A 10525-nucleotide genomic window follows, 5' to 3' on the forward strand; every position below is an offset into this window, starting at 1 on the left:
TGGAGAGAGGCAGACTGTGGAAGCCAGGGCTGAAAGCTAATCACTGCACGAGAGAAGCCTAACAGACACACACACACAGAGCCAAGAGTGCATACTGCAGAGAGGACAGGTCCTTGTAGTGGCAGCACCAGCTGAGACCCGACTGAGATCATGGAACTGTAACTCTAAGTGTACAAGTACAATTAGGCAGGCAGAAAAATATCCCAAATTGACACATTCAAGCAGATAAACACAGTGCTTCTTGACATCCCCACAGGTCAGAAAAGTAGAGCCAAGGGAAGGTTAAAAAACTGCAAAAAGCACATGATTTGATGTCTTCTGAGTGTCTATTTTTGCAAGACTCTATCTCAAGTGTTCACTTTGCTGCAAGTTTATTGTTTTACGCCTTAAAAACAAGGGTTCTGACTTTCCCCAGCCCTGCACTTTCTGTAGTCATTTACGCCTGTTTAATGTGTGAGCAGCGTGGGTGTAAACATTACTATTCTGGTTTGGCAGCATTTGCCACCCACTTTGTCTAGGTGTGAATGACTGCACAAGGTGCAAGGCAATGGTGAAGGTACTGCGGGGACTGTTTTACATAGATTTTACACCCATAGTAATATGGTGCGCGGTTATGCGGAGAGAGAGAGAGAGAGCGGAAGGAAAGATACATCAGCTATCGACCCAAGACTCAATCTGGCAAGAGGGCTTACCAAGTACAAGCAGCTCCACCGATTCTTCATTCTTGCCCTCCACGTCATCTGGTGTGATAATAAGGCAGTAATAGAGCCCACTGTCCCCCCACATCAGCTTCCCAATCTGAAGGTCTGCATCTGAAAGGCAAAAAAGAAAAATCAGGGGTTCCCTCCAACACCAGTCGGTAGAGTGAGTCTGTCTCCAAGCCCCAAATCCAATTAATTTCCTTATGAAGATGAGTGGTTAACCTTATTCTGAATACCAAGAAATTCACGAAAAAAAATATACAGATGTGGGACTCTGGCTGTAAATGGGAAGACAAGTAATGCCACAGAGGAAGCTCACTCTGCAAGTACTGAAAGCAGAAGGGATAACTAACATTACTCTGCCTTCCCATCACCACATTTGTGCCATTCACGAAGGGATTAAGCAGTACCTCCTCTGCAGCACTTCAGTCACCTGCCAAAGAGATCATATGGAGACAAAGGAAAACACTCACCCTCGCCAAGGCTGATCACACGCTTGCCTCACCAAGGAGCCCTGGACTGCCCCCACTTCTGGCTAGGTGGTCGCCTGGGCTGAGCAGAAGCCTTGCACATGTGACAGGGCAAGGTTTCTCACACAGACTCGGACCAGAGCAAACGTTTAAGGACCCGCCACCCTCCGTCTCCACCCAAGTTGGCTTCACCCCGTGGAAATCTCTTCCACACTGCCCAAAGCTGCATAGAGTTTAGGTTCACAATGGGATGAGCTGGTGAAGTCCAGAGCTAAATAAATATGAGGTGTAGGATAATTCTCTTATTTTGGAAAAATCAGTGGAGTTTGTAAGAAGAAAAACATGGCTCATAGAGACTGAAATTATACCTCTCATGCTGGTGCCCCTGTGTTAAGGAAAATCTATATACAGAGCAATATGCAGAAGCCAGGAATAAAAAGCTTCCTTTTCATCAAAGGGAAAATAACACTGTAGCAGGGTTAGAAACCTACATACAGCAGCATGAAGTGCGGCACCAAAGGAAATGACCTTTGGGCCCAGGGTTGCTTGGTTGAATCCTAAACATCTGTCATAGGAAAGTCTGCTGGAGGGGAGGCAACTCTTATAAGGGAGTTAACTGAACAATTACTGCCAGCCTCCAGTACCCCAAATTGCCAAAGGTCAGTTCCAGGCCCCATCACACATCACAGGGGTAGGAGAGTTACCGTGGACAATGCTGACGTCTCGTTCCTTATAGAAGTCCCCTATAGTGATGGCAGAACCTTGCTTGGAGGCCACGACGCGGACCGTCCTCCTGCTGTCCACACAGTCCAGGTAGGGATCCCAGTCCAGGTTCCTCTTGCTCATTGTCTGTACACCAGAAGTCGCCATACCCAAAGCTTCTCCCATCCGGTCTTGGCAGTACGATTTATACCTCCATTGTACCACAGCTGGTTGGGTGGAAGAAGTAGAGAAATGGCAGCGAAGCAGAGCAGGCTGAAACAACATGGCCACCTTCTTCTTCTCGGGCACGGTGACTTGCAACCCTTCCACCTCAGCTAAAAGACAAAAACATGAGCGTCATATACCTTGGCGTTGCTTGAAGAGGAGATTATGGCACTTTATCATAGCATCACCCACCCCACGTGCATAAAATTATAGCATCACATCTCCTCTTTGAAGGCCAGGCAGCACGCAGCGCCAGCCCTGCCCACTGCACCCTGTTGCCCAGCCACTGCTGCTTGCTCTGCCAAACTAGAGATGCGAGAAAGAGTAGATCCAAATCGCATAGCTCCTGCTGTGGCTGGCATGTAGCGCTGAGAAAAATTGCTCCATGTGGGAGGTGTGGAGAAAAATGGCCCAAACACTCAAGCTTTTCACATTCCCACGGAGGATATGGACCTCAACACGTAGTGTTTATCTACCAGCTGACGGGAAAGCTGCAGCCTGGAGCTGATGTATTAAGGCTTCTGAGAAGATACATGGGAATGAAATAAATACAGGACTGCTGCCACATCCTTGTGTAGCTTCGGGAGAAGCCAAGAGATGGTAAGCAATGCCAGCAGCGAGCACTCGGGGGAGTGAGGTACTCCACCTACCCGCAGCACAATGTCCGAAGCCTCCCACACGTGCCCCTCATTGCTTCCCGCACCGCAGGCAGCACTTACACAACGCTGCAAACACACACAGACACTTTCCCAAGCCTGGATGTGCCGGCCTGTGGAGGCACAGAAACAGCCCAGGAGCAAAGTGGGGCATCTGAGAGGGAATAAGTTTGTAAATGGGGTCTGCTCGCTGCTGCTGAGGAACATCGGGGCCCGACAGCAACAGTTCACATGGGCAAAGGGAACCAGTATGGCAGCAGCTCCCTACGCACAGCTATGATACACCCCAAGGCCCAGAGCTCTGCACACTGAAAAAGAGGACAAGATGCAAGGAAATATTAAAGAGAAGAAAGCAAAAGAGTACATTTACGCTGCATCATGAGAGACTGCTGGGCTTAGGTGAGGCTTAGGGAGGAATGCAAGATTGAGGACAAAGCATGGCTTTGGGGGAAAGCAGTAGGAGAGAAGGACAAATATCAGAAAAGAATAAAACATAGTAAAGTATTAGTGTAAGTATAAGCAGCAGAAGTAGACAGATGATAACCAAGGAACCACCTGGAAAAAGCTGAAGGTGTCTTAGTCTAGGTCAAAATAATTTCAAAGGGCTGGAGCCAGGTTGCAGGAGATGAAGAAATGATGCAGAGAAGAAACAGTCTGATGATGCAGTCAGCAGAAAATAAACCACCCATTCCAGAAGCTGGAGATGAGAAGGAGATGGAAGCTAGCAAAAGAAGCTGAAATGGCAGGGGAAGTCTTTAGGATGGGGGGAAAAAGGGCAGAGAGACAAAGCAGTGGAGCTTAACGCAGAGAGAACAGTAAGTACACCAACAGTACGACAACAGCGGGCATGAAGGGACAGGGTCAAGATGGAGACAGCCACAGACCTGAAAAGCAAAAGCAGGCAAAGGTCTCATGAGAAGGAGTCAGAACCACAGCAAAGTGAGAAGCTTAGACCAACACTGAACATTCATGTCAACAAGTTATCAATGTCCACAGCATAAATCACAACAAAGCCTACAACCACCAGTCAGGCAATAAATACACCGTACGGACAGCAGCTAGGAGGAAAGCTTATTTCAGAGAGATAAGCTAGTCACTGATAGCAACAAAGAGTTACTGATCGAGGCACAATCTGACCCTGGGGACTACTAAGCGAAGGCTCGCAGTGCACAAGGGTGCTATGGCATTTGCAAGAGGAATGCTATATTATGCATATAATGAATGCATGGCATTATGCATATAGCACTTATACTATATGGAAATTGCACGGGGGGCGTCACGAGTTTTGATAGAAGTGCCTGGACCCAAATCCAAACGCTGATGTTCTCCAGAGTGCCATGAAAAGCAACTGAGGTCCCAGCAAGATGCTGCCACAGGAGAGGCAGCTCCTGAGGTGCAGGCAGAGACAACTCGAGCAGCACCAGCTGGGACGTTTCTGCCAGGCCTCCTGCTCCCGGGGCCAAAGGGGCAGAAGCAGGGGGAGCACACAGCACTGGGAGAACGTCACCACTCGGTTCTCCTGGTGACGTTGTCTTATCCCCTCCTCCCCAGAGGGCCGTGCCTCCCGGGCTGCATCTGAGCCTGAGAGGCATACCAAACACTTTGAAAAACGAAGGGGTCCCGGTCAGACCTACATCTAGCAGCTCTGCCTGACCCCACGCAGTCTGCGGCCAAAGTCGACGCATGACGTGAGCTGACCAAGTGACTCACCACGTTACTTCAGCTTCGGGGACAAAACAGTGACACGGGGAATATTTAAAGCTTTCCCCGGTGAGCGAAGTACGCCGCTCAGTAAACACAGTGCTTTCGGCTGTCTGTGCGCTGTAGCCCTCCTTCCCTGTTAATGAGATTAATGAGTTTGGCAAGCCGGGCACTGCTTTAATAAATGATTAGCTGAGCTTTAGCAAATTCTCAGCTGACAAACTTTCCCCACCCCACTCCCATGTGAATGTCTATATTGAGAAAAGAAACTTGTAAGCAGCTTTTGGGAAAACACAGGACTTTTTTCCAAAAGCATTTGGGAGATGCACAGAAAATTATCTGGCATCTTTTATATCCCATCCCAAGGTCTTTATTAACTTTTAAAATATTCTTTTCGGACCTTTCCCGGAAATAACATTTGAGAACAACCCAGTGCCTCAGACAGAGACTGGAGCAGTGGAAACTCTCAATCTATTTAAGTCAAATTGTATATAATTATATGTGGCTGACCTGGGAAATTATACACCTGTTATTTCCACTGCCAAAAAAAAATAAAAGTCAGAATCTATTCGTGTCAGGTGTCACTGCTGTAACAATGGCCATCCAAAAGGCCAGGAGGATGCTAGGCTGCCTGAAGACAAGATGGTGGCTTTACACCTACCAGTTATGTCTATGCACATGAATTACAGAGGTCTCCTTAGGACTTCCTCTAGTTCCAGAAGAAACCGCTGAACTCAGAAATCTTCGAGAGACTAGCCAAAAGACCAGAAGCCTCTGGACAGAAATCTGCATTGTTTATATCACGGAGCCAAAAAACAGTAAAAGATCTGAAAAAGGACGACAAGCTTAGTGACAGCAGACGTGGTTGCTCCTTGTCTAGTTTAATACAAGCAGGACCAAAAAGAAACTGAATTGTGCTCTGCTATGTTTTGACTAACATGGACAGAGTAAGATTAGCCCTTATTTCGAAATCACCACGGAAATGTAACTCTTGCACTTTGGAGAATCAACCTGTTTATTGTGAATTTCAAAATGTCTGAACTTTCACAAGAAGTCTAGCTCGTGGGAGTCATACGATGTGACAATTTTACTTTTTTTTCTTGTTCTCCTAAATCCCCAAGGGGAAAAAAAAGTCTGCAAATATTAATCAAGAACATCTTAAAAGCACAAATATCCTCACTCTCAGAAAGTAAAAGGAATCTGTATTTTTGTACGTGAGTGCATAAGCACACATAAAGAGCTTAAAAAATATCACCCTTCAGAAACACACGTATGCTTCTTGTCTATTTCTCACGTGCAATGTGTATTTGCCTTTTTTCTCTGAATCTTCCCCTAAACTATTCTCAGATTATGCATGCAAACTATGCAATCAACATTACACACAAACTATCCCTAATACATTTTAGCTGTGATTAAAGAAAATTCCAGGGAGTGATCATAGAGGGCTGTATTCATATGGGCACATTGGAACCTTGTGAGACTGATCTTCCTGAGTACCTTCCACGAATATAAAAAAAAAAAAAAAAAAAAAACAGAAAGGGCAACTGAGAGGTGCTAATTTAGGTTCTTGATTTCCAGTTGTCCTTCAGACACAGGAGAAGCCCATGCCTCCCTGAGGCTAGATGAATCTCAGGAAGATTTAGCTTCCCTACGCAGCCTTAAGCTAGCCTTTATGAATAGAATAAAGTTGATCTGAAGCACTAATCCCTATAAATAACAACAAAGCCAAACACTGTAGTTCAATGTACTAGGTCTTAAACTGCATCCTTCTACTGCATAAGATAAGAGTCCAAGAGAAGGCAGTACACATTATTCTTCAGGTCAGCATGGGCGTCCTTATCTGTGCATGCATCATCACACTTGTTTCTTTGCTATTATTTGGCCCACATCACCATTTGCCTGAGACAGCATGGCTGATGCTATGCAACTACTGAAATTACACCCCTGAATTTTATGCATCTTTACTGGTATGAGTGCCAGATATGCATATGGGAGAACAGAAAGTCCTTACGCCCTGAACCCCTAGCCTACACTTAAGGGCTTTGGCAGAAAAACTTATGTTCACAGGTAAAAGGCAGGGGACTCCTAGGGGAGTCTCTATCACTTCTCCAAACAAAATAAACTCATGAGTAAAAGGATGCTGTATCTGTTTTTATTGTGCCTTGGCTACTGCACATCAATTTTAAGTATTCTTCCTCCCTCCTCCCCTGAATACAGGCGCTCGGTCCGCATTTTCAAATGTGGATCAAGCCTAACCTAGGACGTTGAAGGGCTGGGCTTTGAGACTGGAAATCTGAGATGATATGCAGAGGTGCAAGCAAGTGAATGAAGATCCAGTGGGATCACTGAGATAGCGTTGTACAGATTCTTGCCTACTCAGGCTGGGTTACACCCAGTCCATGCAATTAACCAGCAAAAGCCATCACCAGCTGACTGAGTAGTTTATGGGAAATTAATTACGTGTCTTGGTCTAGTTGCTACCAGACTTGTGTTCTTAGCTCCATAGCCACTAATTGTCAACTTTTTTAGCCAGCAGGAAACCAATGCCTAAATAGGTCAGCTGCAGCTGAGGTGGAAGGACGGCACTGCTTTATACAGCTCCAAAGCAAAACAGAGAATTTCGGCTCCTAAACTGCTTAACTTGGGCAGGTGCAAAACCAAAGCAGTCGCAGGAAAGCACAGTGTTGCACACACAGCACAGAACCTCGACACAAAAACTCTCCATTAAGGTACAGCTCAGACTCTGCAAACCAACTGCAGTAGACTTGGACTTTCTTGCTCTTCCAGAATGATCACTCAGCAACCGGTCACCACCAGAAGCCTGAGAACTAAGGCAAGAGATGGAAAGAGTCTCTCCAAGCCTTATAACGGTGAGCCATGACACTTGTTCTTGAGATGGCATTCGGATTTCCATCACTACCAGTCCTCCTGCAGGGTGATCTCCCAGGAACAAAAAGTAACGAAAATGTAAAGTTTCTTCCCAGCTACACTAAGCTTATGCTGGGTGCAGCAAGTTGAGGGAAGTCAGATGAATAGTTTAAATCAAGATAGATAAAACAGACCATCCATTTTCCTGCCTTCCCAGGGAATCTGCTCAGTCAGCCAGGGAACACACACATGGAGCACTCCATTGTGCCCCTTCTGCCTGCCCTTCCAAACTGTAGATGGGACAGCAGGGTAGTCAATCTACCCACCTTTGTATTACACCATGGCATTGCAGTGGCTCTTCTGCACAGAGAATGCAAACAAGCACTGACTGCTAAATTACTGGAGGAAAATGACTTCACAGGGAGAGGTCACATTTTAATGTGGACGGTCTCCTAACCATAATCTTTCCAGGCTTAGGCTGAGTCCTAAAAGGAAAAGAAAATTTGCTCTGCCTGTTCTGCGGGTAAAACCAGAGTTCAGTCTCCAGTGCAACGCTTCCCTCTAGTTTTAAATGCGTTAGGAATTACTGCATTAATAAGAATGACGGTAAACATGAGGGGAGAACTCTTCCCAGAGTCAAGCAGCACCTGGTAGTTTATGAGAACCAGCTTTACAGAGGGGCCTAAAGATACTTGACAAATTGTACTTTCTTTTTCTAGACGGAGTCAAATAGTCCTGCACATATCCCAACCCACACCACTTGACGCGAAGGAATAAAGGATGACCTGCTCTTCATCCTTTTGCTGCTGTTATTAAAACACGAGCTTTAGGCAAGTGGGAGAGCAGGGCAGAAGAGAAGCTGAAACAAACCCATCATACTTCACACGGGATTTTTTTGAATTTGCAGTAAGAAGTCACAATGCAAAACCAAACAAAAGATAATGCAAGAGCCAAAAATTAAAGACAAACAAAGGACAGAGAGGCATTATTGCTGGGAGGAAAGGAACTGCAAGTGCTGATTAGAAATTTCTCAGCCCACCTAGAGGAGGGAGGAGGGGAGAGCAGGGGGCGAGAGCCTCCCTCTCTTTCTTGCTCCCTTTTGTCTCCCTGCTTCCTCCCTGTCTTGCAGGCTCAGTCTCCTACCCTGGCCCCTCTACCTCCCAGCCCCCACTCCTCTTTCCCAGAGCAGAGCGCTGCTCCGGCAGGATTAGGGCTCCTTACCTTGATACAGACCTTTCATTCCTTTGCACAGCCACTGGGGAGAGAAAATCTTGAACCCATGTTTGCCAGCCTCTCTCCCTTTTCCGCGCACACTCTCACACTCACTCATTCACACGCACACACCTTTGCTTATTTGCTTTCTCTTGGCCACGAAAAAGGCCGGCGGCGCCTGCTCCTTCCCTGGGTGGCAGCAGCTGGAGGGGAGCAAGCTGACACCGGCTGCCTCCATCTCTCAGCGCACGGCTAACCTGTTGCCTGCCAGAAGCCTCTGCCTGCCTGCGGTCGACACCAGCAGCAGCAGCAGGCAGTCCTGTCGCCAAAGCCCAGGACTAGAGGAGACTGGAAGGTCTTCCTACCGCAGCGATACCTCGCTCCGCACAGACCCTGCACGCTCTGAAGGGCGGACGCTGCCAGTAATCACGAGCTGCCTCTAATGGAGGGAGAAAGGTGTCAACAGCCCAGCCTTTTAGCTTGATGCAAAAGTCCTGATTTAGCCAGACACGTCCAGATAACGAAGCTCTTTAAAAAGAAGGAGGAATGTAATGTGTTTATCTACACCTTGCGCTCCGTTACCAGTCCCTGGATGCTATTTATCGGCACGCTACTACAGCGAGTAGGGAAGGAGCGGTAGCTGTGGGTGCGCTGGCACTCCAGACCAACTCGCAGAAGTGGGATACATTCGGAAGCAGCCAAATGGCAGGGAGGGAGGCGGGGAGGGAGGCAAGATGAGCCGGGAGCTGCTAAAGCCCCAGATGAGGCCGTGAAACCCTGGAAGGGAGCAGTAGGCAGGCACCAGCGCTGAAGATGACTCAGAGTGAAAAAGCAAGGAAAGGGGTGGGTGGGTGGGTGGTGGGAGAGAGGTGTTATGACTAAAAGCCGAATTTACTGCTTGTGAATCCTAAATCTGAAGAGGAAGAGGGAAGAGCCTGAGGTCTTTTTTTTGTGGGATACATCGGTGGCGGTGTGAAATCCAACTGCTTCTGCTTCTTCCCCGAGCCTGTAGCCAGCCTCCCCGGCTAAGCCAGCCTGCTGCAGCCTTTTCCACAGCCTCCTGCGCCCGGCTGCTGCACCGGCCGGGGGGCACAACCATCCCCTGCTGCCCCTGCCCTCCCCTCTCCTCTCCTCGCTGCCCTCAGCTCAGCCCCTGCCCTTCCCCATCCCGGAGCCCCGCCGTGCTCCCCCTGCCCGGGGGGCCCCGGGAGCAGCGCTGGGGGGGCCGGCCCCGTTCGGGGCTCACAAAGGGCCAGGCACCGCTGCTCTACAGGCCGGGTCCTGACCCCAACGCCGACCCCAAGCCCACCAAGCCCGGGCATGGCAGCCCCCTCCCCTCGCTCCTGCACTGTGCAGCCGGGACAGCGGCGGACAAGTTCCCCCGATCGCTCCCGACCCGGTGGCGGAGGAGACCCCCCAGTCTCCCCCTCCTCGAGCCCCCCCCCCCCAAAACCCTCCGGGAGCCCTTCGGGACGCCTACCTGCGAGCCACAGGAGGACGATCCAGCCCAGGACGTGCCCCTCCATCTTCTGGCGGGCCGGCGGCCACCATGCCGCGGGGCGGCGGGAGAGGCCCGGGGGGCGCCCGCGGAGCCGCTGCCCGGGCCGGCTCCGTGCGGCTGGGCTCTGCACGGCTCGGATCGGCTCAGCACGGCTCGGATCGGCTCCCCTCGGCTCCTCCCCCGCCGCCGGGGCCGCCCCCGCCGCTGGCCGGGAGGCGGGCGGGGGGCCGCGGCCGTAATTGCCGTCATTTTCGATGGAGCGGAGCTGAGGAGGAGGTGTCGGGGGAGGGGGGGGGGGTTAGGTTTTCAGGCCAGCGCGGGGTTGGAAGGGGATGGAAGTTGTCCCGAGGGAGCCGCCGAGTAGATGTGCTGCTGTGGAAGATCGTTTTGTAACGGGACGGGTGGTGCTCTGAAAGTAAACCATCACGGCCCCACATGTATACGCAGTGTGCTTAAAACTTCTGAACTCCATGCGAGAGTAAAAGAAGG

At 49.5% G+C, this 10525-nt stretch overlaps 1 protein-coding gene across 5 annotated transcripts in view; it reads right to left on the reverse strand.

Moving 5' to 3' along the window:
- ILDR2 (immunoglobulin like domain containing receptor 2) overlaps nucleotides 1–10209 on the reverse strand; it is a 35162-nt gene extending 24953 nt beyond the window's left edge. For 4 of the 5 annotated variants that reach the window (XM_066990378.1, XM_066990377.1, XM_066990375.1 and 1 more), the window contains exons 1-3: nucleotides 8545–8668; nucleotides 1876–2208; nucleotides 693–812 (exon numbers count right to left, since the gene is read on the reverse strand). In XM_066990378.1, coding sequence (XP_066846479.1) covers nucleotides 693–812; nucleotides 1876–2208; nucleotides 8545–8653 — 562 coding nt within the window. In that variant the 5' untranslated portion in view covers nucleotides 8654–8668. Of the gene's footprint in view, nucleotides 1–692; nucleotides 813–1875; nucleotides 2209–8544; nucleotides 8669–10015 lie in introns of those variants that run through there. The other variant, XM_048071566.2, reaches the window with a different exon arrangement.
- Between the last annotated feature and the right edge of the window lie 316 nt (nucleotides 10210–10525).

The sequence above is a fragment of the Anser cygnoides genome, chromosome 1 (assembly GCF_040182565.1).
Source record: "Anser cygnoides isolate HZ-2024a breed goose chromosome 1, Taihu_goose_T2T_genome, whole genome shotgun sequence".
Taxonomy (NCBI): Eukaryota; Metazoa; Chordata; class Aves; order Anseriformes; family Anatidae; genus Anser; species Anser cygnoides.